Consider the following 25437-nt stretch of genomic DNA (forward strand, 5'->3'; position numbering starts at 1 on the left):
TATTATGATGAAAAGGATACAATTAGAAGATAAATATCTAATCAGAATCAATTTAATTGTATATATTCATGACTGACTAACATTCATTATGTGTAAATTTATAATATAATAAATTAAGTATGCATGTTTGTATATTACGAAGAAGGAATGTGTCCCCTACATAGGGACTTGATTCTTTCTATCTATCTATGTACATGTATATTCCCTACTTGCTTACTTCGTGAGTTGAACCTTGATTCCTCCTCTGTTTCTTATTGGATAATCGTGTGCATGGATGTACATTGTACCTACATATGTATGTACATAGATAAACTAAGCGTAATAGGTATTACAATTTATTATTAATATGAAATCTAAAGTCGTGAGCAAGTGTGTTTTTTTTTTCTCCCTTCCGCTTCTTGGAAAGCCTTGTTCGGATTAATTATTTGTAAAATGATGACGAAGATGTTAGAAGGAGACTTTATTATACCTATATCGGACTACAGGGGAGATAAAGGGGGATTCATCCTTTAACATACATATTCTCTAATGTTCTCACGTGGCGACATCGTTGTTGATATCGGGCATTTTAGAAGAAGCAACCACATTTTATAAGAATAGAAACCCTGTTTTATTCAAATCAAGGCAGATCCTCAACTACTTCTGTGTATTGGGATGTCAAAATTAGATCAACAAATATAAAGAATTAAACCATTGCCATCTATCATAAATAGGCTGTAGCCCACCTCATCAAGGGGGATCGCTTTGTAGTATTAATTTAAAATTGGAAAATAAATTTTCTTAAGGATTTATTATTTTTATTTGAAAGAAAATTAAATACTTGAGAAATTTAAAAAAAAAGGACAATAAAATATTATCCAGTAGCTTACTTTAGTGTTAAACCCACACACAAAAGGACTTTGTTTATTCAAAATAATCCTATAACTAAGAATGTATCATAATCCCTAGAGAAATATCGCGGAAAAAATGAATAATATTTCTGCGGATGTCCCTGCGTATGTCTAGTTTTAATATACATCAGACCCTTGAAAGTATTGAAAATATGTAATTACATGTAGACAATAAATCAATTATTAAAATTGCAAGAATAATTTTTTTTTTTTCCCAAGTATCCTACTTTTCTTGTCCTTAATCGATCCAAAATCAAATAAATTGTGCAATTATATTCATATCATAGGGTCTTTCAGTATCATTTCAGTATTAGATTTAATTCAAGTATCACTGTTTATCGCTACCATCACATTGTAGTCGATGTATGTAGGTGTGAATTATTTTCTTATTTTTCAAGCAATGTGATAAAATTTCATCAAAATCTCATTGAAATGTGTTCTTTTTATTAAGTGATAATATTAACTATGATACCTTTAGATCGACAGACGTGTCTTACAATGGTGATGCAACTTATGACGTCAATTCATAACATATCTAAAACACAAAAAAGTTATTTCTACGACTTCATCAGGTCTTTTAGGAATATCTTTCTCGTTTGATTATATAAAAATAAAATATATTTTCTGCGGACCTTTGATTATTATTATTATTATGTATATTAATCCGATCAGATTACGTGGACGTATACTACTAATACGTACGTCCACTACGTAGTGATCATATTTCTTCCTCCTCCTCGTTTTCACCACAATAAATAATACATACGTTCTACATATTTCACCATAAGTCATGTCACAATATGTTAAGTTATTGTATAAAATACGCAAATCTCTTCTCATATTTCTTATTCAGAATTACATTTAATTATAATTATTCGTACTGAAGTCATGTTGATACGCAGTTAATAAAGATTAATTTAATCTGATTATTTATTACAAATATTAAGAAGAAAAAAAAATGTTTATTCATCATAAAAACAGACAAGCATGCTTAATAATACTATAGATATATTATTATATAATATCATAATCCATCCAATAACTAAATGGAATAGAGAGACCCCTTATTTAATATCTTTTTTCAATATCTGCCAAAAAAAAAAAGTACGGAACTTTGAAGGATCATTTCATTGGGAAAAGGATGCTTAGGCCTGGCACGCTAGTGCTTAATCTGTGCGATTAATTACCCCATAAATTATTGCGATATGCGATAATATTGCCGTTTTGAAACACTTTTCAACTTATATAATGATAACGGCATAATAATTCAAGTTGTTCCTATTGAATAAATATTTAAAATACTTTGGATCACTGAAATTAGGAGAAAAAGCTACATCAAATCAAGTTAATTATCTCCTTCAAATCTAAGAAATTTGAAATCCTTCAACAAACCTAATAATAACCATCACCAACTAAATACCTAACCCTGCCTGCTGCCTTGAAGAAATCAGTTTGGGCAAAAAAAAAAAACACCAATCCGCGGAGAAAGCAGATACCCCGCATTAAAAACATTTGATATCCAGTTACTTTGAAGCGTGCGGATGGAATTTATTGCAGCTGTCAAAAAAATATCTCTCATTTTAATTTATCGCACAATTAATTGATTTATTGCATATTGCGACAGGCCTAAGGATGAATGATTTAATTCACTTTGTTTGTACCAGTATCGTATTCGAATAACTAGCAGGGTATTTTGTCGTTCCGTTCAATTTCCCCCCGTTCAGTGTTGTGCCATTATTTCCGTCCCGTTCCGTATTCAAATTATAAGGTAGTATCATATACATTGTACGACAGAAAATCACGACTTCCACTTTGATAGTGTCATATAGGCCACATTTGAGAATTAGGTGTTAAAATTTTTTATCACCCACCCTGTGTCACTGCCACAAGATAGTTCTCCCAAGTGTTCGTCTTTGCTTTATCAACCCTTTAAATTATATTAAAAAAGTGAAGAAAAAATATACAAATTTTGATTTCTTGAATTTTTTGTAATTACTATTGGAACGGAACGCTAAAATACCATTTTAGCGTTTAGCTTTTAAAATAAAAAAAACCATTTCGTTCATTGAACATACGTTCCATGGAACACCGTTTAATTGTGTGTTCCTTTCACAAGCCTGATTACTAGCAATCCTTTAAAAAAAAAAAAAAAACACTATACTTTAATTAAGTCCACGATTTTCTAAAAAATTACTCGAATTTAATTGAACTCGAAATATTGGAGTTATGATGAGTCAAACTTCTAGGATTTGTCAAAAAAACAGTAAAAAACTACAGGTATTTCTTATTAAAAAAAGAGGTATTGTTTTAGAAAGGTAACACCACGATACATATTATGAGGCAAAAACTCGAATTTGAAATTTAGTATATTGTACTAAGATCAGGCTTGTTGCTATTCATCCCTTTTTTATGGTTTAATTCACGAAATATTTCACTTTGAATTCGTTTAATCGTTCACTTTTAAAACACTTTCTTTTCCTTTCGTTTTAACTAATTTATGGGGAATGAAATGCAATTAAAGTCAATCGACAAATTTTTAACATCTATGGATGAATTTTGGGTTATTAGGTGTGAATCATGAGCATACTCTGATTAAATGAGGATTGTAATCAGTATAAGAATAAAAAAATATAGCATATCTCCTAACCTCAACAAGTTTTTTTATGAAGAAAATAAATTGAGATCTATGCTCTAATGTCCGTGTAAAAGCAACTTTCCTTGCTATTTTGAATTAATACTTTATCATCGCCCAAAATGCGTTGTTTATTTACAGAACTGGCTCCAAGTCTGTACAATATACAAATTATTACAATATTGAGAAGTGTAAAGTACACTCAAACATCTCAAATAAAGTCATGAATACAGAATACTCATCTATGTGTCAGGGACAAAATATATTTATCGAGGGAGCACTTGATGAAAAAAGTAATGAATAATTGGATTATAAAAGATACTGAAAAATAGGGATCTGAGATAATTTATTCCAATGAATGATTTAAAAGTGTATTTTTTGTCGGTCATTGTTTATCGTTTATGTACGATTATCAACAAGCCTGCGTGATATTAACTCCACTCGACGCAGAACACAATTTTTTTTTAAAACTCTAATTCAACACTAGTTTGTACATTCAGTGAGTAAATGGTGTGGGAACTGCGGATATACTTTTAGGTATAATATTCTTTGCTTTAAGAAGGGAGAGAAGCATTGAAACCCTGTGTGGAAATGTTTTTTTTTTAATGATGAAAAGTATTTGAGACAGTTTAATTACAGAAATGTATTTAGATGGAATTTCAATTGATGGCTATAAGACATGAAAGGAAATACTTTTCACTATCATTTTACTTTTTACTAATATTACTTAAGTATAAATATTTTATTTTTATATAAAGGATACTTTTGAGTTAATAATGAAGAAAAAGTATGGGATGTAAGAGTAATTAAACCTACATTATTCCAATTTGATAGTAATATGTTTGACCTTTTCTTTTATTATTATTTTTTTCTTCTTCTTCAAAAATCCTAGTTTTAAACGATGGTAATTAAGACATTCGATTTCACTTTCCAAACCCCCCTTTCATTTAATAATAATTATTTTTTAACTCTTAAAGAAGAGTTTTGAACCCATTTGAAAATAAAGGTAATTTTAAATACATACATAATTTTTTTTTGTCTATTGTATATTTTTTGCGTGAAGAAAAAAAAGTACAATACAAAACAGATGTTTTAACCCACATTCTGTAGCTCCTCATTATAAGATAAGATTTCCAATGTTTTGTTATAGATTCTTATCAAGGTTAAATAATCGAAGAGGAAATTTAGCCTGATAAATTTACCTACTTATAAAATATTGTTTGGAGAGGTTAGGAAATTTAATTTGATTTATGTATATAGGTTCATATGTATAATGCATATACTTTAATGCCAGACGGCATTGCTAAGCCTTTAATTAGAGTGATGGAGTCAGGCATATGAGGAATATTACAATAAGGAAGTTCATTCATGGTTGGTTTTAAATGCATTAGAGAGATTTTTTCAATTCATATCAAAAATATATATATTGCCAAATTTTATTGATCAAGTTGAGATAAGAGGTAGAGATTTGTAGAGGATTCAGTAATCGATATGATTGTTGATCTATTGAATTCATTCCTCAATTGTGTTTGATAATTGGGGGGGGAGGCACTTTTTGATAAAACTATTAAAAGTTATATTGAATGTTTAGATATCCTTTTTTATACGAGTCTTAATTTTTTATATATATATAAATACTAAAAATTATACATTTGAAACATCAAATTTTTTTTTTCTTTTACAAAAGAAAAAAAAATTGAAATATTTGCTTACATTATATAAAAATTTCTGACGGATATACCCTTTTTCCGAGTGACATGTTTGAAAAATCGGCCTGTTGGCCAATTCTAATTTATTTCCCTTTAAACTCTGGCTCTAACCTGAACAAGAAGGGTCATACCAAAATACTATTCTCTCACTTTATACATTGATGATAAATAAACTTACTTAGCACTGTGTTTGATTCGGTTTATTTTTTGAAATTCCCATTGGTTATATTCTTGGACAGGTATTTTGAATAGATTTATAATTTCATTTTAAAGCTATTTTTTTAATATTCATTACACTTTCTCCATCCAATGACAGTTTGACTTTTTTGTTCAAAATTAATGATGAAAAGGAAATAATAGATTTACTTGCTTCATTTTCCTTTTAACAAATACACACTAACATCCATCTTAGAACATATCTATAGGTCATGATAATTGTTCAGCTCATTCACAGACTTCATAATTAGGTAGTTTGTCTGTTTAAATTAAAAGAAAATAAGTTATACACATTTTTCCTTTTCAATTTTGCAACCAAAAAAAAAAAGGAATTATCCTTCCGGTCTTGGCATTTAAAAAATATTTACAAGGCAACGTTTTTTAGTGCCCTTTACCAATGGGATGGGCATTTCGTAGAGTGCTAGAAGAAGGTGAGGTGGGGGTGATACTTATGGTACTATTGAATTAAAACCCTTGTTGATATCAGCTGAATTCATCATTCAGAGATATATGTAAACACTACAACAGTCTATTGAATAATTAACAAAAAAGAACGATGTCGCAAGCCTTTATTTCTATTTTAGTCTTAAAACTGTGTTTTTCTCTCTACGTTTTGTCCATCCCTCCGGCAATAATTATAATCCCTCCAAAATGTAAACTACCCAAATCAAAATGATTCACATAAACTATAGTGAACCAAGATAGCTAACAAATAGCTTTTAATTTTCAATTATTAAAAAAGTCCGACCCTTCTTATATTGGCTAGAGTTGAAACTTTAATTTAAAAAAGAAAAGATAAATAGTAGGATGCCTATACTCTCAACTTCAACTATATTATGTAAGTGCAGAATATTACAATGAGGTCCAATATAATATAGAAACCTATAGAAGAAATAAGGTGGAAAAGAAAGGTATTCTCTTTTTCTGAATTTGAAATAGTGTAAGTAAATTTACCAAATACTAATATCATTCCATTAATTACAAGGATAATTTTGGGCTTGACGATTCTGTGTGGGGTTGGTTGTAGTATTTTCGTCATCTAATATGATTCGTTTAAAGGAAGAAGAATCTTTATTTTAGTAGTACTAATACCTAAAGGAGGAAGAACTACTCATAATTATTTTTGTGGGAAAACATATACATTTGTGTATACATACAATAGGTCAAATAATTATGGGCATTTAATTATAATGATCATGATTCTTCCTATATTTTTCTTCGTCGTATCAAAAGGAAGGAATTAAATACTTCTTATGAGTGAAAAGTAGGTACTTTGATATGCAAATTAAACTTTGCCTATATTTACATACAATGTATAATAGTTAAATACAATCCTTGTTTATTAAACAAACAAACAAAAAATACATTTTTAGAATGATGATTGGAACTTGACGGTAGATACCCCTAGGTAGGAGTTTTCATTTCCTTGGAAATTCTGGGATGAGTAAATAAATATTGAATAGTATGAAATTGAAGTCATTTATTTTATATTTTAGAAGAAAAATAAATTTTAATTTGTCATATTCCTTCAAATATATTTGTGAACTATTAAAATTAGTTATGAAAATCGTGTGGATATTGAGGCTCGCCCACATATTTTTTTTTTTTTTTTTTTGTAGTTGCCAAACTGAAGAGTGACAAACAAACATTTTCTTTTCATAAACTGTTGTCATTATTATTTAATTCATGAGGAGGCTACTTTTCAGCCCATGTTGTATTAAGCTGGAATTTGTGTCAATAATTTATGGACTTTTATCGATTGACAAGAAATCAAAAGCTCTTGATGGAACTTTTATTCACTATGAATGGTCTATTATAAATGACTAACTAATTTTAATTAAGTAAATATTTTATTCCGGCATTTAAACACTTGAATTGTTTTAAATATCTGTATTTGAAATATTTAGTTGTTGGTATTAAGAGGTAACTCTGTTGCTGTTACTTTTATGTGTTTATTTTTAGGGTGTTAAACCGCCAAAATTACGGGTCAAGAGCAAATAGGAAGCCCTTATTTTGAAATAGTTTAATGTGAGATTTCATGGCAAATTTTGCTTCTCTTGGGAATTTGGTGTAAGTGTAAAACACCGAGAAATCCCGGGGAAACGGGATCCCTGGAAATGAGCCCTAGTATTTACATAGATTGTTGTATTATTTTATTTCTTATTTTTTCAATAACAGTTTATTGAAAAAGTAGTTATTATTATTTTTTTAAATGACTATCGTTTTGACAGCCTGAAGCAGAAGCCGCCAGAGCAGGAGTAGCAACATTCACCTCATTATTATTTCAATATATATACATATCTACCTTTATGGATTGATGCAGTAACTACAACAACAACAACCTTCTCCTTTTAATAAAAACATTGATTTTTTAAAAAGAAAAACAACAGCTTATATGTACATCGATAGATAGATACATCAAGTATTGTTTTCGTTCTTCTTATTTTTATAATAAATTTAAAAGCAATTTAAGAGCTATAAGCTCTATCAAGAGGCCTTATTTTTGATGGAGTACCCACTTACTCGTCTTTGTCTTTTCCTTCTCCTTAACAACCTTTAAATTAAAGCTAGAACATATTTCCAAATCATTATTATTATTTTGCTTAATAATATTAGTACATCCATTCCCTATTTTAGGCTTTCATTTTTGATTGAGGAAACGGGTCAATAGATCTAGTATTGTACATACCTCAATCAGGGGCGTCCGCAGAAGATAGGTTGAATGGGCTGTATCTCAGATTTGTTGCCTTTTACTAGAAAATTTAATTAAATTTTTTTCCCCAATATTAAGTTTTTGAACATTTTTGACAACAAAATTTAATTTTATGTGAATAGCTATATATATTTGATTTTTTTTTTTACAAAAAATTTAATATTTAGGAAATAAATTTCAAAAATTTAATTTTTAATATGGATTTTTGAGAAAAAAATTAAATATTAATTTTTTTTTTTTGAGAGAAATTTCAAGAATTCATAGTTTTATACAAAAATTAACATTTTTTGGATTTATTTTTTCTTCAAAAATTCAGTTCTTCACAAAAAATTTAATATTTGGGAAAAAAATTTCAAAAATTTAATTTTTAATATGTATTTTTTTCATATTTTACATTTTTACAAAAATATTTTTTTTTTTTTTGGGAATAACTGAATTTTTGAAGAAAACAAAATCCAAAAAATGTTATCTTTTATTAAGAGTTGAGGATTTTTTAATAAAATCTTAAAAAAATTAAATAGTTTGAGTTTTATTTTTTGGATTTGTTAGAAAAAAATTCTAAAAAACAAGCCCCTCCCAAAATATAATCCTTCGGACGTCCCTGTCAATACTACCCTTTTCATACATATATGTTCATATGATGTCCTTCCTATATACAACCTATACATAGATACCTTATGTATGCAATTAAGCCCCTCTGGGTGTGTTTTGTAAAAAGTGATAAATAATAAGAATGGCCATTAATTATTGCTCCACTGGTTCTTTCGTGGATTTTGCTAATGCCTTTTCCATTTGAAAATTAGCGAATGTATTGTTTGACAAAAAAAATAGATACTAATGGTTAAAAAAAGGCGTAGCTGTGATTTTAAATTGAATTAAATCATTCATCATTACATATTATCTCGCCCCCTCCCCTCAATCTCAAATCAAGTCATTGCAGTGGCGTGACTCTCAATAAAACAAGAATAAATAATGCAAAACCTCATCTTATCTGATTCGTTACTACTACTTTGTTGGGAATAATTTCTCGTTTTTGTTTTTTTGTCATTCGACTCGGGTGGGCAACTTTGATTTATAATTAATTATCTCCTTAGTCGTCTCTAAATCATGTCTGATAGATATACCTACACTTATACGTACAAAAAAAAAAGAACATTTATCGTTGATGTATATTTTAGGCATTTGGGCCTTTGTCTATGTGTTATACATCTATATCAAAACATCTTTTTTCCAGATCGTTTTTCATATATACATAATAATATAATGTGAGTGTGATTAGCGCCTACGAAATTTTGTATATAGACATTTACGTAGAATGAAACTGGACGCAGACAAAATATTACTCTATGTCGATAGAACTATGTAATATTTTAACTCCATAGTGTGGGATTGCTCATAAAAACATATGTTAATAAGCACTTCTTAGACGAAATGATCTAATAAATGATGGGTAGTAGATAGATTACATACATCATGTCATTTGTAGGTCTTTGACTTTGTATAAAAAGTGCAATGGGATTGTGGGGTTTGGTTAAATAATCGAGTAAATGATTTCTGTCCCAGATAAAGTTTCTGAGCTCCACCCATGCTAAATAAATGTTCCTTCGTTTGTTCATCCATGATTTGAAGGCTCTTATCTTACCTCACTTGTACTTCGCCTTTCTCTCCATTGAACAAAATACCTTCATTACTTGTTCTTTGCCATACCTTCATGTTGATGATTATGAATGGATGGTGTCCCCCCACCTTTCCAATGTGGGAAACCCTTTGTGCAGCTATTGCAGTTAATTGGTAAGTTATTGACTTAATATAAGTAATGCCTATTTTCTCTCTTTGTTATTTCTTGTAAAGAAAATTGTTGTTGTCTGAATAACATTAATGAAAAAGTAATTTAAAAGCCGCCGCACCATCCACTCACATTAAATGTATGTACATTAACTATAAGTCACTTTTACACCCTTTTCAACAATGCCCACTCCAAGTTGCTAGATATATATACATATACAATTTGAGGGAGAAGGAAGTGTCACTGTCATCACTGTCATTATAAAGGAAGGAATGAAAGAGGGGAGCCCCTTGCCATGTTCAGGGGCGTCTGCAGGAATAGAGATTTATATTTTTACCCCCCTCGGCTTGATTTTTGGAATTTATTTTTTTGGAAAAAAAATTCAAAACTCCAGCTTTTATCAAAAAATTACGTAGATCCAGAACTGTTAACATACAATAAATTTTTTGGAAATTTTTCGATGAAAAATTTCAAAAATTCATAACTATTCACAAAAAGTTAAATTTTTGGATTTTTCAAAAATCATCCAGTTGTTCACAAAAAATGAAATTTTTTGAAATTTTTAATTTTTCAGAGAAATATTAAATATTTAATTTTTCAGAGAAATATTTTTAGGAAAACAAAACTATTGATAGACAGTTAAATTTTTTGGGAAAAAAAAAATTAAGTTAAATTTAATATATGTATAAAATTTTTGAAAAAAAATTCAAATATTAAATTTTTTGGAAAAAAAAATTGAAAATTTTTATTATATTAAATTTTCTATTATGAATAAAATATTCCTTAATTTGGTGAGGGGGTACAGCCCCTAGCCCTCCCCTTGCGGACGCCCCTCATGGTCCAAGTCCTTATTCATTTTTGTAGAATATTGAATAATGTATGTAGATGTGAATAGAAATAGTCGATGGACTAAGTTTCCATGTTTCTACATATCTAACATTCAATTCACGTTTTGTTGTGGGAAGGAGGCGGGGAGAGTAGTCGGGGGGGGGGTTCTTTCTCTCGAATATGTAAAAGCCTTAATGGTCTCCTGTATCTCAAATTATTTTTTTTAGTTGTGTTTTTACTATAGAGGCAAAGTCGCACAAGTAAAAGACAAACGTAATTTTTATAAATACACCTACAATGCAAAAAAGTAAAAACCCTCAAGGCAAGAGATTCAACTCCCATTCTTTTTCATCTTTTATACATACTTAATGAGCTTACGTATATAATTAATTATTCAATATGTCTGTAAATGTTTGTATATACATTGTTCCAGCCCATTGACTTGACCAAATCCCTATTCCTAGGGGGACCTGATGCGGACGCCCCTGATTCCCCATATCATGCTTCATGTTCATGATTAAACTACAAGGACAAAAAACATATCATTTCATTATAATTACCTCATAAACAAAGACATTCAATTTGATTAATTATGAGAGGTATTAAAAACGAGTTTTAGGTTGATAGTGACTATTAAATTCTCTTCCCCATATCCAAGTGATATATGTACATATATACTTAATAAATACATTACTTCCAAATATATTTGAAGTGATACTTTATCCACCGTAGCTTGTCCTTTGTAGGTTTAACTTCACTCCTATTTTGATACAAATTTAATCATGGCTCACTTTGTTCTAGATTGTATATCTATTGATGTGCATAATTTTCTCTTGATAAATAAGTAGGTACATATTATTTTATTACATAATTTAAATAAAGTTCTTGCAGAATAAACACAACAAGTTGATTCTTTTGAATTGCTCTTGTCATTAAAAACATAATAGTATTTCACATCAGCAGGGTTGAGTGATTTTTCTGAATAAGTGTTTAGTTCCGTTCTAATTATCACCTCCTTCTTTGACTGTATGCATTACATTTGATTAAAGTACGTCTAGCTTTCATTTAATTTCAATAGTTGAATTGTTGATCACAATCCCCAGATGTTGTATCGACATTAAAAGCTCATGACAAGGACCATTCCTTTTTGAAGGTGTACTTTATGTTTGTTTTATTAAAAGGAATGATACACTGTGAGTGGTACCTACATATAATAAAGAATATTGAAATCACAAATAAACAAACAGACAGAAGGGGGGGGGGGCATGTAAGATTTATTATAAGTACATTATACGAGGTGCGGCATAAAATCTTTACATTTCGTTTTTCCTGCATTAATCAAAATTTTTGTGAATGCAGTAAAATTGTTCCGGTCAAATACTTTAAAAAAAACAACAACTCAATTTTCGTAAGTGTCTTAGAAACCGAGAAAATGCCATCTGAACGTGACCAACGAGTTTCAGTCCCCGTACTTTTGGACGTTGCCAACAATCCAACAGAGAAGAAGTTGTTATCATGTGTCCAGACCAACTACCCTGACATGTATGTTGGGTTCCAGCTAGATGGTGACCCTTAACAAACGTCCAAAAAGGCACAGAAGTGATTGGAACACAACTTGCTTTTCTGGCCAAAGAAAATGTAACCCCTCTACTCACCATATGCCAATCCATTGGGCTTCACTTTTTGGGTACATGTTGAGTCTAAGGCATGCACCGTCCCTCACCCAAATATCAACAACCTCAAGGACACCTTCAACCAGTACTGGGATGTCATGTCTGAGGACTACATCCTGCAATAGGTGTAAGGCCTTCCGTGGCCGCCTGGAAGCCATCATTGCTGCCAAGGGGCTATATCGATGATTAGTGTAGCCAAGACATCATATTAGTTAATTTTAATTTATTGACATACCCTATTACTTCTGGATGTTGAAATACATCTTGATAAATTTCTAGATTGAAAGTGTAAAGATTTTTTCGCTGCACCCAGTATACATACTTTTCTTCAATCATTTAATGGGCCCGGAAACAAGACCTTCCTCGTCTGTTCTTCTTCTTCTTGTGTTGTAACAAGAATAGTCAGAGTGTTATTCTTTTCTGGGTGTTGGGGGAAGCCTGTTTGTAAATAAATGTACTTGTTGCTTTTATAAATACTTAAATGTATTTATAAATGAATTTCGTGTTGGGTGTTTTAGTCATACTTTGATTTGTAGACATCCTCTTTCGTCTGCTTATTACCTCACGAACAACAGCCATCTTAGTTATCAAACTCACAAGTACATACATGCTCTGTATTCCTTTCAATACTTGACCTTCATTCCTGCTATTATTATTACTATCATGCACCTATCTATGTATTCACCTTGAAAAACCCTCTTAGTCTTCATTTCATTCAGATGGAGATAAAAAATAAGACGAAAAATTGAGGATAGTCCTCTTTATTAATTCCCAAAAAACATTCTTGATGGATACTTTTGAGTGTCGGCAAAATAAACTCCACAAAAAATAATTATGATTTTTAGCATGCCACAACTGCTATTCTTAAAAATCCTTCCCCCCCAACCCAAAAAAAGAAAAGTAATATATGGTATTCTATGTTCAACATCCATTCTTTGGAATTATGTGTGATACCTTTTCAATTTACGCATGTATGTTCAAGTCTTTTTTTATTTATTCTTCTTCTTTTAAATACTTATTTTCTTCTATAAAATAAAGCTTTCATTCGTACAATAGAGCTTTGATATCCATAGTATAATAGTAGGCATTCCATTTGTATCATACTCATAGGCACAGTTTTATATCTACATAATATGTGTTAAATGTCACAATGAAGATTCTTGATGTTGTGGCTTAAAGTCGTAATGTGATACCTACACAAGAGCAAGGGTTCATGGTTGGAATTAAAACCAAGGAGACTTATATTTTTTTCTTCTTATAAAATTGTTGATGACGATGAGATATGAAATGAATTGCCTCAATATTTCATTGTATCATCCAGGTTGGAGTCCTTGAATCTAATTAAAAAAACAGTCATTCTAGACTTGATTCAAAACGTATCTTTACTTAGCCGGGAGGTTAACTTCTGATTCCATTGCATTTTGGTAGAAGTAGGGCCATTGGAAGGATTTTTCTCACTGAAATAGTCTGATTCAAGTGTCATGCATAGGGTCTCTTAATCCCCTTGTAGCGAGGTCCCTGGGTAAATACACCTCTTTCATTATTCCAAATGTGGTTAGTGTAATTTTTAAAGAGTTAGGTTGTGTTATACAATAATCTTCATAAGTCCTATTCGCTAAAACTTTAATAGTGAAGAACTATCTCATCTTCGATTAAAGATAAATTATGAATATTTAATAAGTATATTCCAAGTACTGTAAATCCTTCATTTAAAATTATTAATTTGATTTTGTGGTTGCAACTTGTACACAACAAATGTATAATTGATGACATTTATTACTTAAAATCCCAAGAAATATTTTATTTTATAGAGTAAATCGCGTAGATATCAAAATTCCAGGCGTCAGGGGCGACTGAAAGTCGATTGATCTCTAAATGATGAAATCCTATTAGAACATTGCTTATTTTGAATGACAATACAAATGATTCACAACATTTGTATTGCCCAGGGGGAAATGTGGGTGAGGATCTCTCATGATGATAGTGACATGGCTAGGATTGTAGGATAATTGTTGCAATATATATGTATTATAATGACTAATGCTTGAAGGGGGGGAGGGAGACGTTATCTTTAATTTATGGATTGAAGGATACTTTGTTATTAGTGTATTATCAAATATGTTGTTATTTTTGGTGGTTGTATGTATAAGGATCGAGTCAAGGGGCATGATGATGCTCTGTTTCATGTCTCCCATCATGTTTTCGTAATTACAATACACATTCTCATTATTATTATAAGGAATATTTGAGGATTTTGTTTTGGTAAAGTATATTAAAATATGTACAATAATAATAATAGTAAAGATAATGAAGGTAACAATAAAAGTTGTTCGTTTTATGTATAAAACGAACCACTACGCATGACTGTGACTTAACTGGAAGAACCAGATGTTCCCCCTCATCACATCATCACAAGTCCCTATTCAACTACTAATACCTACCTATATGGATAATCAAACAGAACCACTACTCCAATTATCTGTTGGGAGTGGATATGTATTTATCTATATAGTAGAACTTTGACTTTAGGAACAAATAATATACCAGGGCGTTTGCAGGAATTTATATATATATATTTCTTTGGGTTCTTAATTTTGGAATTTTTGTGTAAAAAATATCCCAAAACTAAATTTTTTGTTTAAAAATTTAAAATATTACATTTTTTGATAAAAATATTCATAACCTTTTCATAAAAAATTTAATTTTTTAGAAAAATATTTAAAAAATCCACTGCTCTTCTCAAAAAGTTAATGTTTTTAGAAAAGTATTTCAAAATATTAGAGCTGCTCACAAAAAATTTCAAAATACCACAGTTTTTCTCTAAAAATTAAATTTTTTGGAAAATAATTTCAATAGTCCACAGCGGTTCAGATAAAATTATTTTTTTTTGGAAAAAAATTGTATAAATTAAAAATGTAATATTAAATTTCATATATAATTTTTTTTTAAAAATAAATTTCAAATATTAAATTATATAGTAAATAGCAAAAATTCCTTTTGTTTGGGGGCTATATATTATCTTAAAATCATTTTTAAAGCCTTAAAATGTTGTCTAGAAGTTGACAGAAGGTATTTCATTTCTTCTCCAGCCGAAGTCTACAAATTATTTCCGAGAAACTGAACTTTTATGTAAGGGTAAGAACAAAATTAATAAAAAAAAGTACACCCCGTCCTCCCAAATAAAATTCCTAGTCACGGCACTGCAAAAAATCCTTTGAGTACCGCTAACGACGTCATATAATCCCCCGCCCACTTGCAAATACATTCTTGCACCGTTGGATACCGCATATTATATTTAAAACGGTACAAAATTATTGTTAATGGCCAATTTCGACCCAAAAATCCCATTTGGTTCAAATTAAAATGTCTTGCACCATGCCAAAAATGGCTTTAGAGACCTCAAACTTTGCCGAAGTCAGTTATTTGGTTGTCCTCAGCAAGAAAATGTATTTGTTTAGGAAAAAATAAATGCACCTGAAAACGGTACAGTCTAATGTAGATATAATGTACTGTATATGTATATATGAAGGTGCTATTAAAACATATTATTAAATATTATCTAGAGACATAAAGTCCGTTTCTTTCTCTTAATAATGAGGCACAGGAAATTTGAGTCTTGAAGGATATTTTACGATTCTAATAATATGTAACTATGTATTTAGTACCTATCTACTTAAATTATCTCCGTAATGATAAATCAGTTTTATTACATACTATACTACTTAAATATATAATATATACAATAGATTAATAGCATTACATAGTTTTTTGCATTTAATTAACCTTAACAATATTATATTTGGAAAAAAAAAAAAAAAAATTGAAAAATTAAATTTATAATATTAAATTTATTGGAAAAAAGTTTCAAAATCCAAGGTTATTCACACAAAATTAATCTTTTTAGAAATAAATTTCCAAAATTATATTTCAAATATTACATTTTTTGTAAAAAAAAAATCAAAAATCCACAGCTGTTTACAAAATATTTCAAATCTCCCAAAGCTATTCATAAAAATTAATCTTTTTAGAAATAAATTTCCAAAATTATATTTCAAATTCAAATATAATATCTTTTGTAAAAAATTTCAAAAATTAAATTTCAAATATTATTTTTTTTTTCAAAAATTAAGTTAAATTTCAAATATTACATTTTTTAGTTAAAAGAAAAAAATCCTTAATTTGTATGGGATACAGCCCTTTCAGCCCATCCTCTGTGGACGCCCCTGATATGAGTCTATAAGTAGGTACATAGTGTACATTCCTTAGTTTCTCTCCTACTCCTTTTTGACCTATGCTATGCCCTAGATGGTTAGTTTTTAGATCTTATTTGATGTGTCGACAAACCCTCTTTTTTCCAATTATAATTTACATTTACTAACTAGTATAATGGTATTAAGAATTACAGATATACCTCGTTTTAATATGTGTATGTACTATCTTGGTAAGCCCTTGCTAAAAAAAAAAAAACTCCACCTTAAAAAATCCATTAATGAAGAATCCCCCTAACTTGCTAAAAACTAACCCACTATATACAAGTATGCGCGTCTAAAACTGAACACTCTTTTAAATTTTACGCCATGCACATATTCGTGATTTTATTGAGTTGAAACCGGTTTATACTTTGAGGCAAGGGTCTTGATTAGTTATAAACAAAACTCCAGCAAAATCTAAATAGCAACAGTGAAACAACAGCCGATAATATGGAGAGACGTCGAGTCGCAATTTGGGAACTTTCCGCGCGGGGGAAAACTCCCACTAAAATTGCAAAGGTTCTGAACTACAGCCGCACCACCGTTTACAGCGTGGTAGCCAAAGGGACTCCTGAGGCTACCACAAGATCTAAGTCAAGGCCTCGAAGGTCGGGCAAAATGGTTGCTGCCGTGAAAAAGTATGTCGAGGACAAAAGAGGCAAGGTCACCGTCAGCGGCCTCTCCAGGGAGTTCAACGTGAGCAGAAGGGCCATGGACCGGCTAGTTAAGAAAGATCCTGGCCTTAAGATCTACTAGAGAACCCCTTGTCAAGCCCTCAAGCTTGTAGACAAGGAAAAACTCCTCGCAAGATCGAAGATTCTTCTCAACAAGCTTAAGAAAATGCCAGCCGATGTCGTCGTTTTGTTCGGTGATGAGACACGCTTCTGCCTAGGCGAGATGGTGGCCAATGACATCGGATTTTAACTGGCAGAGTCTCTCGGTGCCAGAGATGATGGCGTGGTGCATGTGAGTAAGGAACGGCACTTCGCCAACATCCAGGTCCTGGCTGTGTGAATCAAGCCATAGTGAATGGCTATGGTTGATTGAATTTTTTCAAAAAATTTTTTAATTTTTCAATTGTTTTTCTAAAAAATTCCAAAAAACCAACTATGAAATAAATAAATAAAAAATTTTAAAAAAATCATGCGGACGCCCTTGTATATTTATACTTATCATCATGAAGTATTGGCCTCCAGAATAATAAATAAAACCTACATTGATATATTATAATATCATTAAGCGTATCTTGAAATTAATTTTTGAAATATTGGAAATATTTATTGATTATAAATAAATAATTGAATTTTCGTGATGAAATGAGGATCTATTTAGATCATTTTATGATGATGATGATCCTTTCCACTCTCTACGTGGGCCAATAATATCCAAATATTGAATTTCTTTCTAAATGATATCTTGATTGGTAAACACACGCATATGTAGATACATATCATATCCAAGAAGTAAAGAGAAAAGACCTCAATCCCACATGGTATTGTGTACTCAATTTTTTTAATTTGTCGTTATTCTGACTCTTATTAATTACATATAACCATGTATAAATCGTTTATGAAAATTTCTATGGTTCTATGGACTCATGTGTCATTTTTCTACTACTACTACTACTGAATACACCAGCGTTTATCCAAAAAAAAAAAATCTTCAGGGCCCTTTTCAAAAGTGCATTTAAATTTCAAGGGGCTCCAATGTAAAATATGATTAAAAATGACACTGCGTAGCCTCAATGTCCTGTTTATTTAGACGAGACAATAATGAACATACGAACATAATAACTTCAACCTTTAAATGAACATATTTACAAACTTGTCACGGTCAAGGGACACCCACTTTGAGAAAAGCTGGACTAGAAATGTTTTCGAATAAGGAATATTCTAATACTGATCTTTCTATTCTATTCGAATTTTTGAATAATTTCCTAACAGTTGGTTGGATGAAAGGGAAAAAGTTTCAGTCCTATTCTGATGACGTTCTTCGTGTCTCGGATGACCATCACTTTGATACTTTTTAGTTGTTTTACTTTCAGCTTCAAAGCAGATTCATCATTCTTGAGCATTATATTATATAGGCATTTCATATTCAGGGACGTCCGCAGGGGGCGGAGACTGTAGCCCCCCTCAAATCCAGGATTTTTTACTTTAATTTTTATTCGTGAGGATGAAAAAGTTTTAGGCTGAAAAAGGGTCACAAATTTTTGTGTAAGGATATTTTTTCTAAAATATATTCATTCTACCAAATTATGCAGCAAAGGCAAATTATATGTATATATATATAATCCTGTGGACGGCCCTGACATTAGATGGTTTTAGATATTAGTAAAAAATGAATCAATAGGAGATTGTGCCGAAGAAAATAGTGTTAAACAAAAAATATCACACCTTCTTTCAAAGACAAGGAGAGAAGAAGGCTAAATATAATCATAGTTCAAATTGGTGGAAGAAGAAAGAACCTTGGTTAAATTTTGGCCAATAGGTAAAATTGTTTTAATAATTATTTGATGGAATCGAAAATTATTCTACTATCGCTCCTCAAACGTAAAAAAAATACGACATTCGATCGTATAATTTCCTTTAGCATAACTTAACATCTCTACTACTTATGTATACCTAGGCTTTTCATGTCCTTTTCATACTTTTAAGTCATAGGCTCATAGCTACTAAAGAAGGAGAATAAATGTGAAAGGAAAATGAATGAAATTTGATATTTTATTTAGATTTGTATCAGTTATAAATGTATACGTAGTAGAAAGGGCGTAAAATATTGTTAAATTTGAAAAGATTTTATACGTATATGAATAGGACATAGCTGTAGATACCTACCTATTGATAAACCATACTAATATAATGGGTTTGTGTGACTTTACTGTTTATATGTACCCACATAAACCACCTCTGCTTAGTTTTTTCCTTTATTGTTTATGTAGATAATGCATATAAAGTCGGATTTGCTTTAAGGCAAATACTTTTTCTTACGAAATGTATTTATTATATATTTGTATCGTTTTTAAATCGTAGTACGTTTTAATAGGTTCAATGTTAAATCAATTAACTTCAATTTTCGATGAATAAATCATCCTCATTTCCCAAATCCCTCCTCCCCTCCCTCTATCTTCTTCATCATTTTCAAAACATGGATTTGAAGGTCTTTTAGTAGATACATTGGTATATAAAGATGGAATTATGGTTCATTTTTCTGTAATATGTTCCAAAAAATAAAAATATATTTAAGTTCGTTCATTCCTCAGAAATGTTCTGTTGTTATTTGACGTTTATGAAGATAAGATTGACACGCAAGTGAGGAGTTCTTTATTTATTCATCGTTTAGAATTGTATTTTGCTTCACATAGTTAGTTTATCGACATGCGTTGGACGTATTGATAAACAGCTTCCAAGATATTGGTGTGAGGGCAGTGTTCTTCTTTATGATCTTATCTTGTGTTTTGAATGAGGTTTACTTTATGGGTATGAATGCTTTCTAAAGTTTATGGTTTCGATATTTGGGTGTTTTTATTGATAAAAGCTTATCAGTAGCAATTTTTCCTTTGGTCAGTTTGTAGATACCTTAAGAATATCATTAAACGACTCCGGTAGTTTTAAAGTTATTTTTGACTTCATTTGTCATCAAACATCGGGGTTTTTTAGACGCCCTCAAAACAAAAAAATAAAATATTATTTTTTTAGTAAATAAATATTTGGTTTTTTTAGAGAAGAAAAAAATGGTTTGCTGTTTTTTTAGGAAGAACTAATGTTGTCTACGTTTGACATGAGTCATTTACAACATGGCTAATAAACTGTCGCTACGAGTCCGGATCATTAGAGTGTTTTAGTTGGACTGCAGGACTGAGTATTTAAAAAAAAAAACACATAATTAAATCTAAATAATAAAAAAATAATATTAGATCTAAAAAATGAGTCAAACTTTATCATCCAAGCTTAAATTGATACTTGTCTGACTGGACAATTGCTCATAATAGTTTAGTAGCTTTAACTTACACCATGTGTAGTCAACGTCCATCTTTTCTAAAATGTCGTTAATTTGTAATTTAGAGCGGAAGGGGTGCCAATTGATATAAGTATGTAATAATGTGTTTTTAATTAGGTTTGGTACTAAACTTTCTGGACTAGTACCCCCCTTCCCCCACTCCCCAACAGAAATCATTTAAAACAAATCCCAATGTAGCTTAATTCCTTTTCTTTAACTGCCTTAATTTTAACTTTTCTTTTTTAAAGGGAGAATATATAAAAGTAATATTTGTTTATAATTTGATTATAATCATGGCTGAAGCTCATCAGTGTTTAACTAAATTCATAATATTATATAACAAATGATAATATTCATAAAATTAATAATTTTGTATACATACTTTTATATATTTTTTTATGTCTGGAATATTATCAAATTACTTATTCAAATACTAGCATATTATTTAAATACAAATTAATTATTTTTAGCCTCTAAGGAGCATCCATAATTAATTATTATACATTTTTGAATGATCTAAGCATCCACTAATATGTACATAGTTTATGTAAAGTATTTTTCTTACTAATACTTTTTGGAAATTTTTATTTTTCAATCCAGCAGAGGGCTTATTGAAAGTGTAGGCCCAGTCTGACAGCAGGGGGCAAAGACAAGCCCTATTTTTTCTTATTCATTCGTTGTCAGTAGGAGGGCACAAAGTTTGAGGAACAGTGGCTTATACTAAGTAAAAATATATTATTTGAAGATTATTTATTACATAAAAATTATGTATGTTTGTCTCTTGATAGTAATTATATCGTTATTATTTTCTCTCAAATGTACATGTTTCATGACGCGATACATTTAAATATTTCTTTTAATTATTATTATACCATTAGACTTACATACCTTCATATCATGTATATGTCGCCACTCGCCAGGCATGAAAATCACTAATCAGAAAGACAATATCTAAATCGATAATCCTACTTAACTCTTTTATTATGACTCAATATATGGCTATACTTTCTACATTTATAGCCAAACTTTGCAATAGAAGAGTGAAAGAAACATATTTACTAAGGGCTATAATTAATTATCCGGGCAGTGTTTGGCTATGGAAGCCATGTTGTACCGTCCATTTCATATACTTATTTCTAAAAATCATCAATCCTAGTCATGAATTACAATCATACCAATGACATTAGTCATTAGTGTTGAGTTTTGGTCTGTCTAAGACCGTTATCAACTTTGTAAGACCTAACTAATTCCGTCTACAAAAAATAAATACAGAGTCTCGACTCAAGAATATTTATGAAACGTTCTTTTCAAATGTTTCAATTTTTTATAGAATACTTTATGTGTGTTAATTAATTAATTGCATTTCTGCTTTTGTGGCCTAAGTTTTTTATAGTAGACCTAGAGAAGCTTAAATGTAATCTCTCTCTTCATATATTTTAAACTTATAACGGTTGCAGGCATCTGATAAAAATGATGAATAGACACAAAATCAAATATCATTAGACCAACAATGAATTCCTTTGTTTTATAAACAAAACTATCCTTCTTATAAAAATACAGATATTTTTTTTCAAAAATAATACATATATATATTAGTGTATTATCTTTCGGACGTAATTCGTTTTTTTTCTTCTTAGATACATGACACCATTTACGCATTATTTCTTTTCGAATCCCACCTCAGTGGCCAGAAATTATGAAAGAACATACTTTGTTCTTCTAACTTACTTAGTTCCATTCTTTTACAATTTACTGTCATATATTTTCATTGGCTTCATGTCCATTTTCACAAGATATTTCAAAGAATTCTCATGTTATGTAAGGAAAAGGATAAATAACGACGTCAATATTTTAGAAAAGAAATTTTGGTGTATTAATAAAAACATATATATTAAACAATATCATCATTACGTACGTAATATACGATTTTTCTCAGAAATTTTCTCATTTTTGTTAGGGTCAATCAATCGGAAAATTATAGCGTCATGATGGTTTGTAACATGTACTTAGCCCATAGGTATATATTTGTGTACATATTGTATTTCAATATATACATCAATTAAGATATTGCGTGATTTGACAAGTTGAATACAATTAAGTCTTACGAATAAATATAACATCTTTATATATAATTAACTCATTGAGGAATGTGTGAAGAAGTGATTCTGATTAAGTTATCTTTTGGAAAAAGGAGTGAAGATTTGAGTTCTGGAATTACAGTGTGAATGTCGAGGAATCCTTGACGGCAGCTCGCTCATATTGCTTCCTCATACTTTCCGAATAAGACTTTTCATTATATTTCTGAAATAAATAAACTGTCGCTGGTAGTGACATAAAGACTGTATGAATAACAGTAATGACAGCATAAGGCACTTTTAACTCGCTCAATGAGTGAGCATGATCAGTCTTTTCATGGATAAAGAACGTCACCCAGTGTCCCACAATGAAAAATAAGCCTAGGACGATAAATACACGGTTTTTTAAATTGTATTTAAATTGATTGATTTTACCTATTATCCACCAAATTCCAACGTAGAATAGTTTAGCAGAGTCTCCAAAACCAAGAAGGATGATACAAGAGAGATCGTAGCATCCACAAAGGAGTATTTGAGAGAGTAGAATCCGACACTCAAAGTACATGTCTTTTTCATATGCGGTAAGGCAGCCGAAGAGAGTGAAACCAATCCATGGACCAATGAGGAACGTAAATACCCCTGCAATTGCTCTGAAGTAATTGTATAGAAATTTGTTGGAGGAGCAGCAGTCTGAATTCATTTTGAGTCATCCATTTATTAAAGGCATATTAATGTAATTATTACTGTTGTTGTGAGGCATTCGAGATTCGATTACATTGTGAGAATCAACTTGTTGAACTCGGATCATACTTTTTCTTTTTTATGTTGAATAGCTGAGTACTCCCTTGAGGGCCTGCTTTCTTTTTCCTTCTCCTTTTTATTCTCCAGTTGAGCACAATGCATTTATTTGATTCTTTCCACTAGTATGTATGTACTTCGATCTTGATCGTAATCCGATACCTCTTTTCAAGGAAAAAAATAAAACAATACTTAGCAGGTTAATGCTTAATGAATTTTCACAGACATATTATTATGGTGCCTATATTTATGTTTAGCTTCTTCTCCTTCTGTTTCACACTTTGATCCGCATTCAAATCTTACTAACATGACAATTGCATGATAAGACTAAACATTGTCATCGCAGAATTTTTCGTAAAAGTACAATAAAAATAATAACAAAAATCATATTGGACGCGCACTCATGTGATGATGCTACAGATCGATCCATCTTTCCTATAGATTTTATTATTTGTAACTTTATCTAATAAATCCACTTTGGTTTTGATACAAGTTGGTAGATTGCCAAAAAATTGGAGAAAAACAAAATCATTACATACTTGTGTGTGATTGCCTTTGGATCTTCAAATGTCACGATTGCAAAATTTATAAGCATAGTCAAATCATATCCTCTCTTATTTAAAAGCACAAGCATACTTACAATTGTAATAATGGCTAATATGCATGCTGTTAATTGAGGCAGAAGGACCTCTTCTAAAATTATGTGTCTATACATTATAGTACATAATGTATGAAAATGAAGTGTAATGCTTCATTAATATTTTATGCACTTTGAATCTATAAAAAAATCCTTAATTGAAAATATATATATGTGAAAAATGATGTATCCATGTGCTCAACTATGTAGGTACCTTTAGTCTCTACTATACCTAGTATATCTTAATAAATGCTATCAGTTTTTCTTATAGTACGTTATTTTTTGATGTTGTTTTTTTGGGAAACAATAATAATGTCTCAATTATTGCCTCTGATTTCGTGAGAAAAAGTTAGAATACATTAGGATAAATATTATAATTTACTCTTTTATCAGCTTACCTAACTATTAAGATATTTTTTGTTGCATATGTCTGTATGGAATACACATTTATAACTATATTTCTCCATTTATATTATTATAGGCGAAATCAGAAGAGCAATTAAACAGTGAAAAATCATTTCTAGAAGTTGAAAGAGCCTGGCTTGTTCATAAAGATGGATTTTCATCAGCCAGTCAACTCAAAAGTGACCAAGATCTCCCTGAAGGAAAAGTAAGGATTCAATTAGACTACAATGGAGATGTTTTGGAGGTATGTCAAGTATATAACCTACGTATTATGTAGCCCGTTGATGGTAATTCATTTTTGAAATAGGTGGAAGAGGATGACGTGGAGAAAGCGAATCCTCCAGGATATGATAAAGTGGAGGATCTGGCTCAGCTACGTTACCTCAACGAATCGTCGGTTCTTAATACACTTCGACAACGATATGGGAATAACCTAATTCATACTTATGCTGGACCTTCCCTGATATCTATTAATCCAATGTCCCCTCTAGCTATTTATAGTGATAAAGTATGATTTTGTTCGTTTGTTTGTGCTTTTTTTATCATTATAATTTTGGATAGGTAATTCAAATGTTTAAAGAATGTAAGACAGAGGATATGCCTCCGCACATTTATTCTGTTGCACAATTGTCTTATCGGTCCATGCTGTCGACCCGTAAAGATCAATCCATTGTTTTTATTGGCCGTTCTGGTTCAGGAAAAACTACAAATGTAAAGCATATGCTCAGTTACTTTACTAAAACGTCCGGAAATAAGCAAGTAAGTTATGCCTGTTAAACAGATATTGGTATTTATGTCTACATAATAAACAAAATGGCAATATATT

General features: G+C 30.4%; 1 protein-coding gene and 1 long non-coding RNA gene across 6 annotated transcripts in view; one reads left to right on the forward strand and one right to left on the reverse strand.

The window, feature by feature from the left end:
- LOC121128211 (unconventional myosin-XVIIIa) overlaps positions 1-25437 on the forward strand; it is a 115019-nt gene that overhangs the window by 59646 nt on the left and 29936 nt on the right. For all 4 annotated transcript variants that reach the window (XR_005868098.2, XR_005868097.2, XM_040723786.2 and 1 more), the window contains exons 2-4: positions 24688-24855; positions 24919-25119; positions 25173-25370. Coding sequence is in view for 2 of the 4 variants with exons in the window: in XM_040723786.2 (XP_040579720.1) it covers positions 24688-24855; positions 24919-25119; positions 25173-25370 (567 nt within the window). In the remaining 2 variants the exon portion in view is untranslated. The remainder of the gene's footprint in view (positions 1-24687; positions 24856-24918; positions 25120-25172; positions 25371-25437) is intronic.
- Positions 22546-24182, reverse strand: LOC121128214 (uncharacterized). Of its 2 annotated transcripts, XR_011783107.1 has the most exons (3): positions 23796-23893; positions 23207-23733; positions 22546-23152 (listed from the first exon to the last, which is right to left on the reverse strand). It is a non-coding gene; the product is annotated as an uncharacterized lncRNA (long non-coding RNA). The 2 variants fall into 2 exon arrangements; XR_011783106.1 differs by having other exon boundaries at positions 23207-24182.

Source organism: Lepeophtheirus salmonis, chromosome 13, assembly GCF_016086655.4.
Source record: "Lepeophtheirus salmonis chromosome 13, UVic_Lsal_1.4, whole genome shotgun sequence".
Lineage (NCBI taxonomy): Eukaryota > Metazoa > Arthropoda > Copepoda > Siphonostomatoida > Caligidae > Lepeophtheirus > Lepeophtheirus salmonis.